Genomic DNA, 24,910 nt, shown 5'->3' on the forward strand with positions numbered 1-24,910 from the left:
AAAATAAATTAAAAAATATAATACATCAAATAAACTAAAAATATTAAAATAAATATTTCACAACAAATTGAAAATATATTAAAAAAATCTTTATACTTAAATAGCATTAAGATAGTTGTAACTTTGCAAGTAAATGTATCTAAAATAGTAGCAGAATTAACAATAAAACAATAATTATACAATATCCAAACGATAATAACAAACTAGTAACAATATAATAGCAAAATAACATAGGAAAAACTTTTAGGTAAATTTAGGCTGGGCTCAAGCTAAAAAAATCTTACTCGAGGCCCAGCCCATTTAGAAAATGAGCTTTATTTTTTGTTCAATCCTATTTTCTAGGCATATATTTTTTCCCAAATCTTCCCACTTTTCAGATAGACCTTCGAACCTGGACAGGTGACTTAACTCATAATCAGGAATTTGAGAAATATGAATAAAAGTAACCATTGTATAGAAAAAAAAAGTTAAAATGTTATAGGCAAAAGAAAAGAAAAAAGTTGAAAGGATTACGGGTAAAAGTAAACAGTATATCTAAAATATATATTGAATATTAGTGAAAGTACCGTATCAGTTCTTGTATTATACCTTAATAATAGGTTATGTCATTTTTATATATTTTTTTGTATAAATCATATGAAAATGACTAATGATTAAAATAAAATATTTTATTTTATATTTTTTAATCCTATTTACCATTTTTTAACTTAAATATCATATTTTTCCAAAACTTATTTCTTAAAATATGTTTTTTAAGGAGAATACTTTTGTCAAATCATCACAAAGTCAGTGCTCTAAATATCATGAGTTAGTATTGCAAAGTATAATCAACAGTACCTTATCACTAATGGGTGTACGAGAGTTTAGAGGTTTGAACTATGGTTAGAAAAATTATATACCCATTTTCCCAACCAACCTATTTAACAAGTGGAAGCCAACAACCATAATAGTCAACTTCCATACTATAAATACTCCCACTCATTTTACTTTTCTCCTTATCCAAAATTTTCTTGAACTCTTAGACTTTAAAAGAACTTTTATTTTGTTCTTCTTTTCTTAGAGAAAAATGGTCACATCAAGATTTTAAGGAGAACACATTACGACGTCGATACAATAAGATTTCCAACTCAATTGTTTTTAATTTTGTAATTTTTTTCAAATATGTTTTTAAGATTTTGCATTTTATCATTTTTTTGTGATTTTTCAAAAAACAGAAGATCAAATTGTTCGTGATCGACATAATTTAAAATTCCTGAAGATTGATGGACATATTGTATAGCTCTTGAAGAGTGTTGGTTCATATATAACATTACTGTTACAAAGTTCATTATATTATTGGAGTTGCTTGTCGCCTTGTTGGATAGATGGAGACAAAAACATATACATTTCATTTTTCATACAGGAAAACAAGTATAATGCTAGAAGATGTCGCTTTAATAATTGGCCTTTCAATCAACAAGGAGGCAATAATCATATCTAGTAACGTCAACTCAATGTACGAGTGCCATCAATTGTTGGATGTCATCCTATCTAAGGATAAGCTAGAGAAAGAATTAGATGGAAATTTGGTGAAGATTAACATGTAATCCACATACAGACTTATGATAACACAATCAGAACCAAACATCTTAGAATATATACATGCTTTTGCACAATTAACAATAAAACCAAAACTAAGAATAGTCTTATGAAATTTCTCATACCATTGTTTTTTAGCTTGTTTGAGGCCATACAAAGATTTTTGAGTTTGCAAACTTTATCTTCCATACCAAGTGTCACAAAACTTGAAAGTTGCTCTATATAAATCTCTTCGTCCAAATCACCATTCAAGAAAGTTGTCTTCACATCCATCTAATGTACTAGCAAATTGTGAATAGAAGATGAAGCAAACAAAACATGAATGGTTGAGATCTTAGTCATAAGAAAGTATGTATCAAAATAATATACTCCAAATTTTTGAGTGAACCTTTTTACAAATAGTCTTACCTTATACCTTTATATTGATCCATCTGGTCTAAGTTTATTTTTAAAGACTTATTTATTTCTAATAGGTCTAAAACCTCTAGGCAAGTCTACTAGTTCCCAAGTATGATTAGACATAATAGACACTAGTTCATTATTAATGACATTGTTGGATCGCCGGCACCCCTACGGCGCAGCGGAAAAAATTTAATAATCGGTGACCCTAACCACGAATCCATGTGTGAGGAACGAATCGGGGTGAAAAGGGTTACGAAATTACCTAATGTTTGTTCTGAGTAGACAGCAACTTCTCAACAATGTGTAGTTTGATCTACAATCGAACCAAGCCGCAATCTATCGAGACTCCGACCTCTACGTAATCCACCCAGTTGACTACGAACGGAAGAAATCCCCAAAACGGTTTTGAAAGCAATTTTTCTTTGACGGCTGCTAGACCAAAAACAAAGAAAAACAGGATTCTTATATCCTATTATTTTAGGGTTTTTAGGAATTAAATAAATATAATAATATTTTAAACCGAAAATTATAATTACATTAATTATAATATAATTTCGGTAAACCATATATTTATTTGAATTCATATGTTAACCAAATTCATGTCCTCATTATGCGTACAACAAACTTGTACATAATGTGTTGGAAATTTGATTACTGAATTAAATTAATTCTATAATTCAAGCGAAACCCAAAAATAATACCAACTATGGTTTATTCCGTTCATTTCAACTATAGGGTGTGACCCTGTAGGTTCCTGTAACGTTAGCAGTAATACTAGAACGATTCCAATGTTACAAACAATGAGTGGCATCTAGCAATGCATCATTGCTACCTAAGTCACAAGAGATCATGATTCGACATAACCTTTTTTTTTATGATTAACCTTTTATGCAATAATCCTTAAGTCCTTTATCCCTGGATTGGACACAAGTCATGGAATAGTCACACTTGTATAGTCCATTCCATGTTCCTTGATACCTTAAGCAGACTACAATATACAAATAAGCATGACATCTCATATCAACTTATTTGAGCATGGCCATGCATTTCTAGTCTCACTTAATCAAGTAGCCCAAGATATTACTCCCATTATGTAGGAGGGACTTATTCTATATCGACCAACCATATCTCTCTACATTGATTGTGGTATATCCAACATCAGCCTTTATAGAACAACCAGTTACGGTGTACGTTTGATTGTATCAAAATATACTACTCACGATGTTGGGATTATGATGATCTCAAGTCTGAGGATCATATACATATTAATCACTATGAGTAATGTCGTGACAATTACATAATAATCCAGGAAACATACTCATAATGGGTCAATCCAATATGTTGTTCTCTAACACACATATTCATGCATCGATTCTGACATTCTATATCAATGATAACTCTTTATCATCAATCAACTACATGTTAGTCTTAATGCATTATCGTTTTCCTATCTAACAATAATACTTGACTAAGGATCTTTTAAGAATAATCATATTATTCTTATGACATTATTATAAAACAGTTTATTTATACACACAGAAAAGAAACTGAAATAATAATGGTAACGCCTTATATTAATAAACATGATAAATCAAGTATGTTATTACAACCATCCCATGATTGATCTTTGGGCATACTCTAACAGACATCTCTCTAAAAACTAACATATATTAATTTTATGGCTTCATTATAGGTTTTTAGAATCACTTATCAAGTCTAAATCACTAATCTCAGTCATAAAGGAAGTAAGGAAATCAGGTCTGAAACTAGTGACAGTATTTTGTTTTTTATTCCTCTTAGGTTCAACATCATTATTATGAACGCCTCTATTATGTGTACTAGAGGAAGAAATATGCTCATCTAACTATATATTAGTACTTATACTAGATTTATTTAAAGGAAACACATTCTCAAAGAAAACAGGATCTCTAGACTCATGTATGGAATGATCATGCAACGACATGAATCTATATGCGACACTATTTAGAGCATACACAACAAATACAACATTAACAGTTTTAGTTCCGATAGTGCTCTTTTTAAAAGCAGGAAAGCCCAATTTTGCTAAGCACCCCCACACTTTCAAATATCGCAGATTAGGGGCATAACCTTTCCACAATTCATATGGGGTACAATCTAATTTTTTATGAGGCGCTCTATTAAGAATATGGTTTGCAGAAAGTACAACCTCTCCGCCCCCACTGTCAGGTAAATCAGAACTTAATAGTAAAGTATTCATTTTTTTTAAAAGTTCTTTTTTCTTTCAGCTATGTCATTCTGCTGTGGGAAATAAGGAGTAGAAAACTCATGTATAATGTCGCTTTTCTCATAGACCTCTTTTAAGGAAATTAGTGTCATATTCACCACCTCTATTGAATTTAAGACGTTTTATTCTTCTATCAAACTGGTTTTCTACTTCTGCTTTATAAAAAAGAAAAATTTTATCAGCTTTATCTTTTGATCTTAGAAGATAAACTTTTGTATGTCTAGAGTAGTCATCTACAAATGTGTTATAATAATGTTTTCCGCTCTTACTCTCTGTGTTTTTAAAGTATGCTAGATCAGTATGAACTAACTCTAGAAGTTTAGTCTTCCTATCAGTAAGAGCTTTTAAGGAAGGTCTAACATGCTTGGCTTCAACACAAATTTCGCATTTATTAGAGAGTAGATTCATTTTTATGAGCTTTTGTAGAGAATGAATACTCACATGATCTAATCTAGCATGTCACATATCAAGGGATTCAACAATATAAGCAAAAGTGGTGACTTTATTATTATCATTAAACATAATCTTAATCACAAATAAACCTCAACTCAGATAATCTTTCCCAACATAATAATCATTACGGGAAAGTACAAGTTTATCAGAATCAAAGACTAATTTAATGCTTTCCTTATTTAGTTGGAATAAACACAAAAGGTATTGCTCTTCCCGAAAGGAATCAGAAAAGAAAGCAAAAAACTAGTCGAAAAATTTGACCAAAAAAACTACTAAAAGAAACAGACGAGAGAAAAAGGATAACTGTTGTTTGCTTGTGTTGTGTAAAATGAGAAGAATGACCAACTATTTATATTGTTTTCCCAAAGAAAAAAATAGTAATAATAGTGCCAGTTTTCAAAAATAATAGATAATTTTCCTCAACCAAAAATATTTTCTGCAATAGTCAAAAAAAATTTCGCAAGTGAAAATATTTTTTGCATTACCAACACTATATACTTAAATTATGTGATAAGATGAATTAATGAGTGTGTCTTGGAATAAAATGATTAAAAGATTAAATGGTTGTTTAGATGGGAGTGGAATGAGTGATTGATTATAAGTTTAACTATAAATGATTGAATACTTTAATATCAAGATAATGTCTTTAGTGAGAAAAGAGAATTAGGATAATGATTTTCTTTTGGTTTAAATATGTAATAGGCTTTTATTCTCTTTTAAAATTTTTAATTTATTTTTTATATTTTAATTTTAAGATATAAGTCCTTATATATTTTTTATTTAAAATTTTGTCCCTCCCTCAATCTTGTCTTTTGCCTAGAATGGTTGTTATAAAAGATAAAATAATCTTTTTAGCCTTTAATATTTATAATTTTTTGTCAATTTAATCCTTACCGTTTAAAAGTATATAAATAATTAAAAAATGTTTTAAAAAATAAATTTTTTTCATATGTTTAATAAAAATATGAAAAATTAAAAATCTTTAAAATTTAAAAACAAAAATAATTTTAAAATGCATTTTAAATAATTTCAAAAATACAAAACATATAAAAATTATCAAAATTTCAAAAAATTGTGTTTTTTTACTCAATCATTAACAATAACAAAATCTCTTCGGATTTTAAATTATTCATTTGGTTCATATTAAATCAAATTTTAACACTTTTTTATTTTAAATAAAATTAATTACATATAAAAAAATATTTGGGTAAACTTCAAAAATAGTCACTCCTATATGTCTCAGATTACATTTTAGTCACTTATGTTTAAAATGTTACATTTTAGTCACTTACATTATCGTTTTATTATGAAATGATCACTCTACCATTAAGCTCCGTTACCTCCCTAACGGTAGTCCTACGTGACAGTCCAAATTGGTTTTAACTGCCAACTTCGATATCCAGTTGTTGGGATGAAAATAGTTTTTAATTAAATAAATTTAATTTGGATTGCCATGTAGGACATCCAAGTTGGCATTTAAAATGTAATCTATTTGAACTCTTTTTTTCAAGTTAGTCTTTAAACTTAAGAACTGTTTTCATATTGATGTCTGAATTTAGTAAATTGTAGGGTTTTCAAGAAAATACTAGTAGACCTATTCATAGGTCCCGAAAGCCCATTTGAAATTTGAGAGGATTTGAACAAAAATATAAGGTTCGAAAAATGGGCTTGAATAAAAAAATTAGGTTCGTTTAAAATATGGATCAGGCTCGAGCTTGAATATTCAAGGCCCGAGCCCAGCACAACCCGTTTTAAGTTTATAATACTTTATATTATGTTATTTTTATATGTTATGTAATTTAGAACAGATTAAAAAAAATAAACCTATACTAAATATGTAATACTATTGTAATGTAACCATTAAAATAATGTTAAAATGACTATAAAAAATTTCAATAAATAAATTTAGGTGGGTTTGGATAAAATTTTATGTCTAGATTTTAAACCGAGTCAAGTTTAGACAAACATAAAATATGTTAATATCATATTTAGATTCAATCCAAACCCAACATGACCCGAACCATGAACACCTAGAGAAAAAAAAATCTAAGCATCAAGAAAAATTGTTAAGTTAAAATCTAATTTCATATCTCAAATAGGGATTTAAAATAAAATAAAAAATCCATTAGATTCGCAGAACCAAATCGATATTTTGGATAACAAAAAGGGTAAAACAGTAAATGGGATGGGCACCTCTTCCCACCCCAGGAGGCAGTTGACGTTTCAAGCACTCTCTTTGAATCCAAGTCTCTCTGCCACCCTCTCACCATCCGATTACTCCCTCCCACCTCTGTTCTCTCTTTCTTCCCATATTTCTCCTCTCCAAATTTCTCGTCTCTTTTTTTTCTCAAAGACAAACCCACATTCCCCTCGAAATGTCGTTCGATGAAGAAGACTCTATTGAACACACCCTCCTCGTAGTTCGCGAAGTCTCCGTCTTCAAAATCCCGCCCCGCTCCACCTCCGGCGGTTACAAATGCGGGGAGTGGCTCCAATCCGACAAGATCTGGTCTGGTCGATTCCGGGTTGTCTCCTGCAAGGACCGTTGTGAGATCCGGTTAGAGGATCCCAACTCGGGTGAGCTTTTTGCCGCTTGTTTCATCCACCCGGGACAGCGCGAGAGTTCCGTCGAGCCGGCTCTCGATTCATCTCGATACTTCGTGCTCAAGATCGAGGATGGCAATGGAAAACACGCGTTTATTGGGCTCGGTTTTAATGAACGGAACGAGGCGTTTGATTTCAACGTGGCGTTGTCAGATCACGAGAAGCATGTTAGAAGAGAGAACGAGAAAGAGACTGGCGAGACGAGTGACAGTGATTCTCATATTGATATTCATCCCGCTGTTAATCATAGATTGAAGGTAGAAACTTTCAAGTCTTTTACTTTTTTACTAGTTTTAAACTTCAATTTGTGACTGATGTTAGAATGTGGGTTGATTTTCATATTTTTGAGCTAAAATTGTTAGATTAAAATTTGATTGATTTCAGAATTTGGGGTTTTGGTTAAGTGAACAAAGGAAGAAATTTAGTTGATCCGTTGGTTCTATTCATAAGTTGAATCTAAATATTATGGAGAGATTGTGCAACATCTTTTCGGTCAATGTGCCTTCTTAAATGAATTATTTGTAATCTTTTCTTTTTTGCAGGTTCTGTTGTTCTTATAATTCTTGATTTACTGATAAAGAAATTAAGGGGTTAAATTAGATTCATCAGTCATCATTTGCACTTGGCTGTCTTTGGTTTTCTGCTCTAAAGTGTATAATGTAGTCTTAATTATTATTGTTGTCATTATTAACGGGTTTTCAATACAGTGTTCGTTTTTACTTAGATCGATTTTGATCTTATGGTGTTTGGGTTGTAGGAAGGTGAGACTATCCGGATTAATGTGAAGCACAAGCCATCTAGTGGAACCAGTATGCTTTCAGCTGCGGGATTGTCTGGTAGTGGAAAGCCTAAGACCTTGAGCCTTGCTCCACCACCCAGTGGTGCTGGAAAAATAAGGTCTCCTCTCCCACCCCCTCCCAATGACCCTGTTGCTGCTCGGCTTGCCTCTACTAGTCAAGGTGTTGGTCAAAGAGCACCCAAAGAAAACATGAAACAAACCAACCCATCAACATATTTGTCTCAACTAGAGGTATGCCTTTAGTGTGTATGATCCTTAAACCAAATATAGATTTCCTGTGCTCTACATACCCAAAAGATCTGCAAATTTTGATTTTGTTTTTCTCTTGAATGTACCATTGTTAGGGAATTGGGTATCATAATATGTTTACCACATCCACATTCGTTATTTTTCATAGCTTTTGTCAAGCAAAGTTGTGCCAACATCTATATGATTCTGTGTGTTACATAGCTTTTGCTTTTGGGTGGAAAAGCACTTTAACTCCAAAAGTCAGGTGTTCTTCATTGCTTCTACGGTAGAAAAGCACTTTTGAAACCCCAAATGCAATGAAGAACGGGGCCTTAATTGTTTCTTTGACATTGTATACATATAGCCACATTGACTTCCTTTACCTCTTACTGGCGATTGTGTTGAGCTAAATCAAATGCTTATTGTTCACAAGCGGTGGTGTAGGTGTAGATTTGGAATGGAAGCTCTGATATAAGAAAATGGAATTAACTTTAGGCTTTTAAAATATTTTCATGCTTGATCTATGGATGTTTTCCTAGGAGGCTTCCGATTTTCTGAGTAACAGAAACTCGTGTTTGGTTCCACAATTAACTCCCTTGATGACATTTACAGAGGAATCACCTTCCAGCAACCGGATCAGGATCTACGAAGACCACTGCATCAGGATGGGCAGCTTTCTAAATCTGCATTATCATTTATTCTCAAGTATGTAAGCTCTTGTGTTTGATGCTTTTGATATTTGAAACGAAAAAGGAAATGAAGAAAGGAAAAAAGGGACAGGGTGCCTTATACTTTCATGTTTGGAAAATAATATCATATATATATATGCCTCTTTCGTCCGACGTGAACCATTTATGTTTTCTTATACAATTTCAATATAATAGAGAAAATCAATAAATTTTCTGTTAAACATTGTGTGAATTGATACGTGACATGCCAAGAGTACTCAAAACTCTGCTCCCTTTTGGAATTTGCTCATTGTTGTTCTTCCTCATCCCTCGCAGAAAAAGAATAGAAAACAAAACAAAACAGTTTTAGCACCAAATATTTGTGAATAATGATTAGGAATGGCAATAAGTCGGATATTTTTATATTTTGAATTATTCGTTTATTAATGGAAAATTATTCAAGTATTGCTACCTAAATTTAAATTAAATACTATTATTTGTTGGATAACTGAATCCGTAAAAACCCAATTTTAAAAATTCTAATATTTTTGAATATCCAAATTTGCAAAAATTTGTTAAAACTCTTTTTATATATATATGAAAATAAAAATTATAAACATTTTGTAACAAGTGGATTTTAATATTCATATTCGACTAATGGGTTTTCAATGTATCTATTCTGAGTCTATGATGATGAATGGTAATTTTAAAATCCGAATTCACGAAAAACATATTGAATATCCGCAACCTGAATTATTATCCTAAAGGCAAACATTTAAGTTAGTATATATATTTAAGAGACACTAAAGTTTGTCATCATTTCAAATGTCTTCCTAGAGGTAATAAAATTAAGAAATTTGGAAATTGATTGAGTAAATTTTTATTAATTTAGGTTATTTTAATTTTTATTTCACAAGTTAAAAAATTTATTATTCAAACAGAAATGAATTTAAGTACTTAATATTCAAATTAGTGAAGATATCTTAAAAATATTATTCGGTCCTGCTTTCTCCGCAAGGCAAGCAAACAAAGTAAAAACACTGTCGTTTTAGCTTTTACACTTCCTATCAAAACGCAGCCGCACATCCCCGTTTCTTTACCCCTTATAAAATTGAAACGAATAACGTGTCCCAACACATATCTTCAACGTGTAAAATTCTGTGCAAGGAGATCCAGTTCCACCAACCGTTTACGTGGCTAAATCCCAGCAATAACAGTTAGAAGACATGAATATTAAAATGGCCGCAAAAACGGAAGATGTAAAGAACCGGGGGGTTCACACGAAAAATGGCGGAACAAGCTTGTTGCCGATCAGGAGAAGGAAAGGAAAATGGAGGAGACTCGCAAGGCATCACCGTATGCGACATGCAATTCGCCTACGAATTGCAGCATCCGCTTTTCTTCGATTTCAATCTTGACATCGCTCGTGGATCTCGTTGCCTTCTCGTCGGCGCCAACGGATCTGGTAATTTCAATTTGCTTTCGAACAACGACGATTTTGTAAAGGAATTTTGATTCTAATTTTTTAACTGTGAGCAGGGAAGACGACATTGTTGAAAATTTTAGCAGGAAAACATATGGTGGGTGGAAGAGAAGTCGTGAGAGTACTAAACCGTTCGGCTTTTCACGATACTCAACTTGTTTGTGGTGGTGATTTAGCTTATTTGGGAGGATCTTGGAGTAAAACTATTGGCTCTGCTGTTAGTCAATTTTCCTTTTTTTTTTTTTAAAGATTAGTATCCACCGTTTTCGTTTAAAACTACAAATTTACTGTGCCAAACATATGCAGGGAGAGGTTCCATTGCAGGGAGACTTCTCAGCGGAACACATGATATTTGGAGGTGAGTGCTAATTAGTCTCTTGTCGTTTGTTGCTTTCTTTACTTGCTCCTTTGTTCTCCTTTGAAATTAAGCATTCTTTTTGGGTCTAAAATTATTGTTGGCAGTTGAAGGGATTGATCCTGTAAGGAGAGATAAATTGATTGAGTTGCTTGATATTGATTTGCAATGGAGAATGCATAAGGTATCTGATGGACAACGACGTCGAGTCCAAATTTGCATGGGTCTTCTTCAACCTTTTCAGGTATTTTGAAGTTATTAATATGTCACATTTGTGTGACTGATATCTTCACTTGAAGATTTACGATTCTGCTATTGCTATAATCTACAACTGATGAAATGTAATGTACCTTAATTACCTAGTGACAAGCAAACATTCAACTGCTACCTTCCACTTCAAGCTCATATATGTTTTTGGATAATTTTGTGACTTCTAATCTGCATAATTACTAGTTTTCCTGATTTGTTTGTAACTTAATGTTTTCTTTTACTTGATTGCAGGTTCTTTTGCTAGATGAGGTCACCGTGGACCTTGACGTTGTTGCGAGGATGGATTTACTTGATTTCTTTAAGGAAGAATGTGAGCAGGTACTGACTTCTGTTCTCTGCCCTTGCAATCACATGCTAAAGTACTGACTGGTTGTTGAATATGAATAAGGTGCTGGAACATTACTATGTTGAATATTTCTTACGAAAAGTATATAACTGATATAGCTCTTCATTATTTGGCACTTTCTTTCTGCAACAATTAGTAAAATTGATGGTTTCATTTTGATTATGGGCTGTCTCTTAATTTTTACATAGGGCCACTTATTTGATCACCATCCACATGTAGGGCATAGATGTTTTTGTACCATTCGAGTACTCTCATTGATGATTTCATGTTCATTCTCTAACTGATATTTACTATTGTATTAGAGAGGAGCCACAGTCGTATACGCTACCCATATTTTTGATGGTTTGGAGACATGGGCAACACATTTGGCTTACATCCAAGATGGTCAATTGAAGAGATCTGCGAAGTTAACAGAAATTAATGAGTTGAAAAGCTCAGAAAATTTGCTCTCTGTTGTTGAAGCCTGGCTTCGCTCTGAAACCAAGTGCGAGAAAAAGAAACCGTCCAATTCCCCTGCCCAAGTCCAGAAGTCCTCGCCTTTTGGTACTTCTCCTTTCATGTCGTCGAGGCACATGGCATACTACCGTTGATCTTTCTGAATCCAGCTGTTTTTCAATAATTTTTGAAGGCCAAAACCAGATACACGAGCGGAAAACTTTCTTTCTAGTCATCTTCTATTAACGTGGAGTTGGCCATTGTGGATTTATATACTTGTTAGCTTGCGGTTGCCTGATGGATGGCTACGTATATTTCTCTCTTTTGGCAGCGTTGTTTAAAAATGAAAATTGTGAAACTGATGTTCTGTCTTTAGCAAATAGTTTTGTAATTTATAATCTACCTTGGTAGTGAAATACATATGATATTTGTTGAATGAAGTCGATGCTGAATAGGTGCTTGCTGATCTTGTTGTCTACACAACAAAGCCCTGATCCAACGATCTGTCTTTGGCAAATAATGTAATCTCATTTCAATAATGGAAAAGCTTTGAGTACAAGGTACATGTATCTTTTGAGATTTGTTAGTTATCTGGAGAACTAGTTGAAACAGCTTTAGCCAATTTCAGATTGCTGATCTGCTATCGGACAAGGAAGGTTCTGTTGAAATTAAACTTGTTTGTATTACATAGCTATTAAAACAATAAAAATGCTAAGCAGCTTCTATGTTCTGTCTATAAATGAAGGCCTTGGTGGTTATTTTTCTAGTGCATAGTGGGTTGCACAAGGGATCCTATCTCCCCTTACCTGTTTGTTGTATCCCATGGAACACTCTGTTTTCCTCCCATTCAAGGTAATTCTTTTGTCTTCCAAGCGCAGGCAGAAGCTAATATTACCAGGACATCAGATAAGCTCATTCCTACATCCAGCTCGTGCTACATGGAAGTCGGAACTTGTCAAATGTCAGGTTGAGGATGTCTGGTAACAGGAGCTGAGCACTAGAGGATTTTCGCTGTTGAATGGTAAGGACAAATATGCATGGAAGGGGACAATTTTCGGATAAATCAGCATATGAATTTCTCTGGAAACAGGTTGCTGAATATTTGAATTCCCCTGATATAGCCTAGTTATGGAAGCTTAAACTCTCACTCAAGGGTTTGGTTTTCCTTTGGAAGGTCTGTAATAATTTGCTCCCTGTTCGAGTTGAACTACGGCGGAGAAACATTGTTGTAAATGGAGAACGCCCCTTTTGTTCCTCAGAGGAAAACTCTGAATCATTTATTTCGCACTTGCTTCTAAGCTAGAGCAGTCTGATTCGGGGATGATGTGGGTATTAAAATCGATCAAGTACAAGTGACAGACTTCAGAAAATGGATCCAACAGTAGTTAGAAGGTATGGAAATACAAAAATAATGTCTGTTTTAATGTTGGAAGACCCTAATCCATGCGGAGTAGTCGAGCAAATCAAGAAAATATTCTCAGAAACCTCAATGGTATCCCAAAGTAAAGTCCTTAAAACACAAAGACAATACAGGAGAGTAATGCAGGTGAAAACTCTAGTGATGACAACATTAACCAAATTGGGGGAGGGGGGAGGGGGGAGGGGGGCGGAACTGTTATTTGTCAGAAACAATGGTTGCTTAAAAGTGGCATTGGCTTATGATAGGGTCCCAAGGAAATATGGTGGTGCAGCAATCTCATTGGACGATTCACATCGAGAATAAATCAATAATAAGCCAAACTCTGGAAGGAGACTCGAGATTATATTGTAAATTGTTGTTGGTCCGATCACTTCTGTCAAAGATGACAGCACCAAAGGGAAGCTGATGACCCATTGAAATATTGCAGTCCATTGTTGTCGGACATTCGCTACATAAACCGCCAAATCAATTTCGATCACGAACATGGATCACACCTTATGTTTACATAGGCTGTTCAACACTACTCACTCGCATAAGAACTCGGCCAACTAAAGACACTTGCATGTCCATCACGTTAGCCTTCACATGATCATGTCAAGATCTACTCATGAATTACTTCTATAGCATCTAATAAAATTCGCCATCAGTTACCATTGATTCTATTCTGGTTTTACAGGCCGTGGATTAAAGCTCGTGACCTTTACACATAAAACGTTCTATGAAAGTCAACTGAGAGTCAAGATTCACTTGAGCACTCCAATAAAATTAGATAGGAACTTTAAATGAACTTTAAAAATGTATAGAGTTTAAATTCCTTAAAACTTTTATCTTGTAGATAAGAATTAATCTTAACCGTTGATGTAATTTGATTTATACCGTTGGATCTGAAAGAGCTCAATTATAAAAAGATGTTTCCCTCCATTTGTAATCACATCATTTACTCAAACACTTGGTATCCGTTATTCTTCATGTGACTTTTCTATTCATTCCTGATTTCTTTCTTTTTCGAATTTATTTCTTCTTTTCACATTTTTTAAAAGTAAAATTAATTTAAGCCGATTTGAACTCAAAAAATTATTTAAGACCCCACGATTTGTCAGACTAAAATTTCAAGCCCATAACACTAATCAATTCATAGTCAATCACATCCAAATAAATCTCCCACTAACTCCTTCGTCTTTATAAAGCTCCTTTTTTTTTACCAAAGAAACCAACACCTTCACCAAAACTCTGCCCAAATATCACTAGATTTTCTCTCTAAAACCTTCATGTACCCAAATCCTTGATGTTATGTTAAAGGAAATGTCTTTTCACTCGGAGCGATTACTATTATCTTGGTAGTATTCTGTGGCCCGAAATTTGATGAGTTGCAAACTCTACTAAAAAAAGAGGGGAACCACAAAAAAAAAGAAGCTAATCATTACCTCATCATGTGAATGGGGGTGGTTTAGCCTTTAGCACTTGTTTGGGTGTGGCATGACTAAAAAAAATGAAGCAGGCGAGGTTGTTAATTTGAAGGGATTTGGCGCTTTGTTGTTGATGGAAAGGGGTTGTAATATCATTTGACCCCTTCCTATCAAAGACAGCTTCCTTCCATCTTTCATTTTATTTCTTTTACTCATTCTTGTATTCGGATTTGGATAGACAGGGTTGGGCGGGACAATGTATTTATCTTACTTTTTATCTCACGCTATAATATCTAATTTTATCATTACCGTTATTTTTACACTAACCGCAGGTAAACGTACCACACATCCAATCCCACCCTTAATTATAAAAAATCATTAGTTATTATCTAATCTTAAATTCAAACTTCACACCTTCATACCTCCAACTATTTTAAATAAGGTAAAATAAAATAAAATAAAACCCAATCTCCATTAATTAAATTTAGAGTTACAGTAATGTCAAAAGTAATATAATATATATAGACATAATAACTTATTTGACCTCCAATTTTATAAAAAAAATAGTCCTCCGTCTAATTTTCTACCTCTTTTTTAAATATGCATTGTTTGTCAAATCAATCCAAATAGATAGAAAAATTAGCGTCTGTTAATTTTGCTGATGTGGATCTGACATTAGTAATCAATTACTTTTTTAAATATAAAAAAATTATTTTTAAAATTTTTAAAAAATTAATTAATTGTAAATGTGACACACATGTAGACGTTAACTTTTTCATACATTTGAGGTGATTTAATAAATAATACAAATTTAAGGATTAAAAGAGACGAAAAATTAAATAGAGAATTAAAATATTTTTTTTAAAATTAAATAATAAAAAAATCATATGCCTGTATATATATAAAAAAAACATTTAATTTATTTTTCTTAAGATATAAACCCGATTTGTATTAAATTATTTAATTGTAATAGATATTTAAAAACATTTAATTTATTTTTCTTAAGATATAAACCCGATTTGTATTAAATTATTTAATTGTAATAGATATTTTTACTTTTTTTAAAAAATCAACTTATTTGATATTATAATATTATTTAATTTATTAATAATATATAGAAATATAAACCTAATTAATTTGTGTATTAACTTTTGAGTCTTGATGTGTCATTATTGATGTGGCTTTCACCCCGTCGGCCCCAACATGTGTCATTATCATTAACCAAACCATGAATCATTATTACTTTTTAAGTTATTCAAACCCTAATTGAATTTTACCCTCCTGAACTAAGATTTTGATTATATTTTATGTTTTAATATTGTATACATTATGAAGTCAGTAGTTGTTAATAAATTTAATTAAAGCCGATTGAGTTTCAACTTGATTGGAATAGGTATTGTTGTCAATGCAGGAGGATATAGGTTTGAGTGCGTTGAAGCGCATTATTCTCCTACTTTGGGTAATTTTAAATATTGTGTCAAAAAATTTAATTAAAATAATTAGTTTTTTTTAATTTGATATCTATTTTTTTTACACAATTTGGTACCTAAATTTATTAAATGTTATACAAATTATGTAAAAACATTAACAGTGTTAAAACATTTTCTTATGCTACCGAAATATTGTCAGTGTTTGAGGAAATTCACATTAAAAAAATAGGTATTGAGTTATTCTTAACGAATTAATGTTAAATAAGAAAAGAAAAAGAGTTTTAAAATTTTGAATTAAAAGAAATTCATTATTTTTAATTAATAACATAATTAAATCAATAAAACTAAAAGTCATTGAACATATAAAATACAAAAAAAATATCATTTTATCTGTCACATGTCGGTCATTCATTGATTATTTTCGCTATCTTATAAAAAAATAACATTGTTAGTATATTGGAGTAATTTGTAAGACGTTTAACAAATTCAAGAACCAAATCGAACAAAAAAACAAAGATTAGGTACCAAATTAGGGAAAAGAGTCAAGTTCAAGTACCAAAATGGGTCCCAAAAAAGATTAAGTACCAAATTAAGAAAAATATTAAATTTAGATACCAAATTAATAAAAAGTGTCAAGTTCAAGTACCAAATGTTATATTAAGCCATAATTTTTTTTTACAATTTATAGAAATTAATTCTTCAAAGATTCATGATTAAACAACATGGTTTTCAAGGATCAAACCTGCATTATTCCTTGAATTAACTTCATGATTTGGCATTGACAATCAATGACATAATGTCATGTGGCAAGCTAGCAGTCTCAAATTAGGACATTATTTGAAAATAAAAAATAGATTTAAGGGTGCAAAAAAACCTTTAAACTTAAAAAAAAACAATTAAGCTTCTACTCTTTTTTTTTTGTATTCATTTGGGTATTTGAACTTTCAAAAAGGTCTTAAATCCATTCCAAAAAAGCAATTAAGCCCCTACTTTTTTTGCACTCAATTTGATACTTAAACTTTCAAAATGCATCAAAAATACCCTCAAAATTTTTCAAAAAAAAAAACAATTAAGCCCCTTTTTTTATTTAAAAAATAGAAAAAAAATTATAAAAAATTAAAATCAATAAAAGCTATAATTATTATTAAATTTTAATAAAAAATTCAAATATTAAAAATTAGAAAAAAAATATAAAAATCATAAAAAAATAAAAATTGTAAAATTTTATAAAATATTTAAAAAAATAATAAAATATGTAGAAATATAAAAAAATTATAAAATTTTATAAAGTTGTAAGAAAACTATACGAAATGTAAAGAAATATAAATTTTGTAAATTTTTTTTATAAAAATTATCATACCAAAAGAAGCATTTTATAATTTTTCTATAATTTTTATTGATTTTTATTTTTTTATCATTTTTCGCTACATGTTACACTGTGTTGCGACACGTGATTACTTTAATTGAAAAAAACTAGAGGTTGTTATTTTTTTATGATTTTTATAAAATTTTACAATATTTTATGTTTTTAGATGTTTATAAAAAAATTTTAATTTTTAATAAATTCTAATTTTTTATATTTTTTATTAAAATTTATTAAATTTTCTAAAATTTATTATTTGTTATTTTTTCTAACTTTTAATAAGAGCATGAGCTTAATTGTTTTTTTGAAAAAAAATTAAGGGTCTTTTTTATACATTTTAAAGTTCAAGTATCCAATTGAGTGAAAAAAATTAGGCGCTTAATTGTTTTTTTGAAAAAATTTTAAGGGTCTTTTTTATACATTTTTAAAGTTCAAGTATCCAATTGAATGAAAAAAATTAGGGGCTTAATTGCTTTTTTTGAAGAATTTTGAGGGCCTTTTTAATGTATTTTGAAAGTTCAAGTGCTCAATTGAGTGCAAAAAAAAATGAGGGGCTTAATTGCTTCTTCTTCTTTTTTTAAGTTTGAGGACTTTTTACACCCTTAAACCTAAAAAAATAACATCTTCAAATCTTCAAATATATAAATTATTAAAAAATTATATAAATAATAATAAAAATTCAAGAAAATAGAAAAAAAAAATCTAAAATACCTAAAATTTATTAACTGTTAGTACAAAAATTAACAACACCGATCCAAGTACTTAACAAATCTCAAATTAGGCTGCAGGTGGAGTGTTGAAGAATCATTATGTTCAGTGAATTCTTGGATTTAATAGAAAGTTGGGGCGATGTTTTGTATTCAATGTTGAATTATGGGATATTCTAGATAGATTGATTATTCTTCGAAATAGGAAATGGGACAAAGTGTTAAGTCGAACGGATAACATGGAGGTTATATAGTCCATTAAAGAAACGTTTACAAGGCCTTCTTATTCAACACTTATCAGGCAAATTCAACAGATGGTTCAATGAGAATTTATTCATATCCTTAGAGAAGAAAACATAAAAGCTAATCGCATTGTAAAATTGGCTTTGACTGGAATAAAGATTTGCAACTATTTGCAGAGAATCCATTGAATATTAGTGATTTAATCTGATTCTTTTTATTGATATCTTATACACATACAAAAAAAGAAAATACCAATTTAATTAATGGTTTTCAAGTTAATTCTTAATAAATTACTTATTAGATGATTACTCGCTCTTTCCAAGTATGCATTTTTCCTATTAAAAAAAACCCTAGAAGAAAAATCTTGTATATATATATATTCAATTCTATATTAACTTTTAGGCACTCTAGATAATTAAAATTTAACTAAAATGGTTGCTTAAATGTTCGGATTAATTTTTTTTGAATATTATAAATAAATATTAATAAATTTATTTAAATATAATTAAATAATAATTAATAATAAATAAGTGCTAAAATCCTAAAACTTATAAATCTAATATTTTAAACTCTAAAACCTTAACTTTAATATTTGAATCTTAGAGTTATTGATATTTATTTTGTTAATATTAATTATGTTTAAATAAATTTATTTAAAAATCTTTCCTAATTATTCCTTAATTTTTTATCAATAAATATAAATTAATATAGTAATTTAATATATAACACATGAGCCATGATTTTCTTTTTTATTGGTAGTTTTAAAATGGTTAGTTCTTCCTTCTACATCTATGCAAATATTCCACCTTCCTCTAGTTAGCAATTCCATTGTGATATATATATTCATATGTATATCATTTTTAACTTAAATTATGCTTTCATAGCTTGAATATATATTATATATATATTCACTACCAAAATGACGTCTGCTTTGGCATTTAGCTTGTTGTCTTCATTTACGTGTCCTGGCTATGCCGGTCGTGCTGTAGCATTAAACAATGTCCCAAAATGCTCTAGTCTTCGCTCATTTCTTTGATCATCCTTCCCCTTTAAAAATGGCATCCACCTTTCCTTAACACCCTCCCACACCCCCTCTTCTAATTTTTCTCTCTGTTTGGTCCCCCTTTTTGCTTCATCTTTCAATGATGAAAGGAGGATTCGAAGTGGTTCATGCGACTCTAGATATGATCCAGCCTCATCGTGAACCTATATGGGATTTCGCCTCTGTTGGGTTCCCAACTACTAGTGTTGCTGCTGCTGTCAGCTCCATCCCCAGGCAAAATCTTGAAAATCGTTGCATAAACTTGGAGAGAAATGAGCTTTCCGATTGGGTCGAACAAGTTACCAAGAAGCTCATTGATGACTTGCCAGCTCAAAATACTGATACTGATGATCACCATAGCAGAACCTTGCAGGCACCTGCTGATATACCAATGTTATGCGAGGATAGCTTCCCTCCATCGCTTCTGGGTGATTTCAGGCCAAGGAAAACTGTAACGAGTAGTGATTTTGACGAGCTTCAATGGAGCAACGTTAATGGAGGGAATGATAGAGGGTTAAGTAGGTTAGACGAGCAAGGTTTAAGCTTGATAACGCTGCTTTTAGAGTGTGCTGTAGCTATCTCCATTGACAACCTTGGGGAAGCTCATCGAATGTTGCTTGAACTAACCCAAATGGCTTCTCCTTATGCTCTTTCTTGTGCTGAAAGGGTCGTTGCTTATTTCGCTAAGGCCATGTCTAGTAGGGTTATTAATTCATGGTTAGGGATATGTTCTCCTTTGATTAACTACAAAACCGTTCATTGTGCTTTTCAAGCATTCAACAATGTCTCTCCCTTTATCAAATTCGCTCATTTCACCTCCAACCAAGCCATCCTCGAAGCATTTCATCGACGTGATAGGGTTCATATCATAGACCTTGATATCATGCAAGGCTTGCAATGGCCGGCTTTGTTCCATATCTTAGCCACGCGTATGGAAGGACCTCCGCATCTCACGATGACTGGCATGGGCAGTTCGATGGAGCTTCTGACGGAGACAGGTAAGCAACTCTCGAATTTCGCTAAACGACTCGGAATGTCGTTCGAATTCCACCCGATCGCGAAGAAATTCGGGGAAATCGACATCACGATGGTTCGACTCCGAAGAGGGGAGACATTAGCTATTCACTGGCTACAACATTCACTATACGACGCTACGGGACCCGATTGGAAGACAATGAGACTGATGGAGCAATTAGGTCCAAGGATAATCACATTGGTGGAACAAGACTTGTCCCATGGTGGATCGTTCTTGGACCGTTTTGTGGGGTCTCTCCATTATTATTCCACCATGTTTGATTCACTAGGAGCATACCTAGCAGCTGATGACCCCAACAGGCATCACATCGAGCATTGCCTATTGTATAGGGAAATAAACAATATATTGGCAATAGGAGGGCCAGCGAGAAGTGGGGAAGATAAGATGAAGCAATGGAGGAGTGAACTAGCAGCAAGAAATAGCTTCGTGCAGGTGCCGATGAGCAGCAACTCGATGGCACAAGCACAGCTGATATTGAACATGTTCCCACCGGCTCATGGGTATAGGCTTGTACAAGGAGATGGAACACTTAGGCTTGGATGGAAAGATACTAGCTTGTTTACAGCTTCGGCTTGGACATCCCATATCTCTCGATAGCTACCTGGCTACTTTCTGTTGTAATTTTCAATTCCTTCGTATTCCATTTTCATATATATTCAATCTTAATTTGCAATGCAGACCCTTCATCTTAACTTAATTTCAATTAGGAATCACTAAAAGTAAACATAAAACCAAGAAAAGGATGGGGGTTTAAGGATGAATATTTTTCATCTGCTCGTTGCCTACAATTAGGCCGGCAGGTTTCTGGTAATTAAAACTATTTCTTACTGAAAGACCAGCTTGTTGGGACTCTTTGGGTGGTTTTCTTGTCTCTAGATATGTAGTTATTCTATTATTAAATACATTAATTTTATTGGGTAAAATTGAAATAGAATTAATATTTATTGTTAATATTTTAAAATTTTTATGGGTCTATAAATAATTTTTTTTGTTGGGAATCGAATTACAATATAAAATAATAATTTTAAAGACATTTTTTATATAATAAATGTTAACTTTAATAGAATTTAGACTTATTTAATTTTTTAAAATAATATAGGACTTAATTAATCTATTTAATAATAAATGAATTAATTTAATTCGGCTCGTATAATATACAGATGTCTCAAGTACTTTAATATATATATAAAAACAATTAATGAATGCACCAATCACACTAGCTCGTGATTGAATTCTAGACATCTTAGATGCCCAAATTCATGAATTTTTTTTATAACTATAGGGTCATCCGTTTTTACGGTTTGAACATAGTCCTATTCGGATCGGAAGTGGTATAGGTAAAGCCCTCCCAATAATAACGACTCTAGAATTTGAACTTGATCAAAATGCCTAGGAAAAAAATCTACTTCCACTTCTAACATATACTCGTACATATGATAAAATATGTATATGTTAGCTGTGAAGATATATTTAAATTGGTTAAATTATGTTGGTAGTCCTTATACTTTGATAAAATTTGAGAGTTATCTTTTGTACTTTAAAAGTTAAAAATTTGATCCTCTTTTTTTTTTAAATTTAAAAATCCTAGTCCAACCATTATCGTCGTTAGTAGTTTTGTCAAAATTTGTGAACATGTTTATTTTCGATCAATTATATGACATGCCATGTAAGGACACCCTAATCAAAATTTTGATAGAAAATATTTACTATTTTAATAATTGGACTAAGATTTTCAAATAATATATATGGATATTGAAATTTTAACTTTTAAAGTACATGGATTAAATCTCAAATTTTATCAAAGTACAAGGGCTAACAACATATTTTAACCATTTAAATAATAAATTATATATAAAAATAAATAATATATATTAAGTGAGATAAGTTAATTTGTTCAGTAATAAATTTTAATAACTAACAATCAACCGAAATAAGTAAGACCACAACTGAATAAACGAATAAAATTGACTTATGCCAAATGATCATTTTTATCTCTCTTGTGAGTGTAAGGTTGATGGTTGCTGGAACCAGACCAAACAGGTCGATTAGATCGAAGATCGGACAACACATCAATCTAGACAAAGGGTTGAACTAGCTTTTGAGCTAACTACAACCCTTCGAAATATGTTGAATTGGGTTAAAAAAATTGGTTGAATCTATTTTTTTAATATTATTTTATTTTTAAAATTTCTTTTACAAATTCTATTATAATTTATCAATGTTCTTAGAATCAGATTGGTTTAATTTGTTCGATTAAAAAATTATTAAAAATTTTAAAAATTAAGAATATTAAAAAAGTCAATTCAATTGTCGGTTTAACAAGTTTTTAACTGATTCAACTGGTTTAAAGCTATTCTCCAAATTGATACATGAATCGATTCTTGATTCAACTGATTAATCTAATCCAATTTAAACATATTATGATTTATTTAACTACAACAAAAACCATCTGTTCAAGCAACCAAACTGAAATCAATGAATATCTTATTCCTTCAATCACTTATTTAATTTTAAAAACCTCAGTAGGTGTAACCAAGCACATATAGCAAAGGTGGATCAATGCAGCAGTGTGGGCTTTTTTCCCACACTAGTGGTTGAAGCCCATATATATAGAGAGAGAGAGAGAGAGATGAATCCTCCATTGCTGTCCTTTGATGCTGTCTTTCCAATGCTCTGATCATGTGTCGGCTTTGTGGTTAACAGTGGGCCGCGTTCCCTGGTGGATTGATTTTATTGCATTTTGGACAATAACAAAATATTGGGCCTCTTTAAATGCACGACACGTTTATTTGTAGTTAGTATAAAAATAATAATAACATTAATCTATTGTTCTAAAACTAAAAATGTTTCCAAGGAAATCATTATTTCTGATGTTTCCCCTTCCTTAATTCAGCTTAGGATTCTATCAAAATGGGGGTCCAGTGGGTGCAGTAAATTATATGGATGTGACAGTGAGATGTGAGTGATTGAAAGGCTCTACACCATCATCCACAATACATATATATTAGCTGAAGATGATCATCACAACAACATTCATAACATCTATTTCCTTCACATTTTCATCTTAATTTTATTTATTCATTTATAATTAAAAATATGAAAGATGTTATTTTGGATTGCTTAATTAGTGATTAAAAATAAGAGAAATGTATGGTGTTGCAAGTAAGGGAAAAATAATTAAAAATATATATTTTAAAATTTTCCTTTTATAATTTAATCAATAATTTTGATTGAATTGATTGAGGATTGTTGAGCACCTGCAAACAGACATTGTAGAATCTAATAATCTGCTCACATGGAGATGTTTCTATTTTTGGGGCAAGATTAGAATTAAAAAGAAAATTGAAGAAAAAACAATAAATCTATCAACCTTTTTTCTACATTCATGGCATTCATTGAGAGAGATACAGGAACTTACAAAGGGAAAATCTCCAACAATCACAAAAGTGGAGGGTCCAAACACAGAAACTATACCATAAAGCAAATGAAGAAAATTCCTTAAAAAAACCCTAAACATAGAATCTAAATCAGCACACTTGAACCCGCGACTTCCTGTATTAACAACAATATCCATGCCAATCGAATTAAGACTCAATCGACAAGTTAATTGTATATATTTAATCACTTTAATTTATGATTAAATATTAAATCGAATCCAATTGTTTAAGCAAGGTTATTCTAGAGTTTTTTTCCTCTATTTTATGTTTTTACATTTTTTTAATCACAAGTCTTACACCTCTAATCAATCATATATTAATAAATATGCATAAAGAAAATAAGATAACGTTGAGAATCAAACCCAAATTCATATTTTGTTTTACAGTTTCAAAGTTTCAACTTACACTGAAAAAATAGGCCAAAGTTTATAATAAAATATTATTTATTGTATAACATAAATTAAAAAAAATTCAGCATATATTTTTCAATTATTATCAATAAATTATAGCACCGTACTAAGGAATGAGGAACATGATGATCCCATGTGGACTGAGTCAAATTTTAGAACCCTCCCACTAATTTCATTATATATTTTCTTTTCTTTTCTTTTTTAATTTTTAAAATGGGAAAACCCAAGATTGAAATTATTCATTATTATTAGAAATTTCTTAAATAAAAATTGAAAAAAGAAATTGAGACAAAAGATAGGATACACTGCAGCCTCTAGCAGCCCATGCATATCAATGCATATAGCGGTCCAAGCCTCTGGTATTGGCATTTCAAGCACCTGCAGCAACGCCAACATTGAGCCACCCTTCACTGATTTCACAACAATGTCAGCCACCATTTTCTGTTCCCGCTTGATATGAGCTTCCTGAACCTCCCGTGGACGACGCAGCAAAGCTCGAATATTCCGCACTAGAGAAATAACATTGCTC

The 24,910-nt window shown here is 31.4% G+C and overlaps 3 protein-coding genes across 3 annotated transcripts; all 3 read left to right on the forward strand.

Annotated features, from left to right (window-relative positions):
* The first annotated feature begins 6,814 nt into the window (after positions 1–6,814).
* LOC107958641 (uncharacterized protein At1g03900) lies at positions 6,815–9,240 on the forward strand. The gene is made up of 3 exons (XM_016894463.2): positions 6,815–7,560; positions 8,061–8,333; positions 8,943–9,240. The coding sequence occupies exons 1-3, from the start codon at positions 7,075–7,077 to the stop codon at positions 9,009–9,011; spliced, it is 828 nt and encodes a 275-aa protein (XP_016749952.1). The 5' UTR covers positions 6,815–7,074; the 3' UTR covers positions 9,012–9,240.
* A 900-nt stretch (positions 9,241–10,140) lies between these two features.
* On the forward strand, positions 10,141–12,450 carry LOC107958639 (ABC transporter I family member 21). The gene is made up of 6 exons (XM_016894462.2): positions 10,141–10,463; positions 10,538–10,698; positions 10,788–10,839; positions 10,944–11,080; positions 11,338–11,424; positions 11,755–12,450. Exons 1-6 carry the CDS (start codon positions 10,286–10,288, stop codon positions 12,040–12,042), a joined length of 903 nt encoding a protein of 300 aa, XP_016749951.1. The 5' UTR covers positions 10,141–10,285; the 3' UTR covers positions 12,043–12,450.
* A 7,041-nt stretch (positions 12,451–19,491) lies between these two features.
* On the forward strand, positions 19,492–21,197 carry LOC107958638 (protein SCARECROW). Its single transcript, XM_016894461.2, has one exon. It carries the CDS (start codon positions 19,599–19,601, stop codon positions 21,129–21,131), a length of 1,533 nt encoding a protein of 510 aa, XP_016749950.1. The 5' UTR covers positions 19,492–19,598; the 3' UTR covers positions 21,132–21,197.
* Positions 21,198–24,910: the final 3,713 nt, after the last annotated feature.

This window comes from Gossypium hirsutum, chromosome D07 (genome assembly GCF_007990345.1).
Source record: "Gossypium hirsutum isolate 1008001.06 chromosome D07, Gossypium_hirsutum_v2.1, whole genome shotgun sequence".
In the NCBI taxonomy this organism is placed as follows: Eukaryota; Viridiplantae; Streptophyta; class Magnoliopsida; order Malvales; family Malvaceae; genus Gossypium; species Gossypium hirsutum.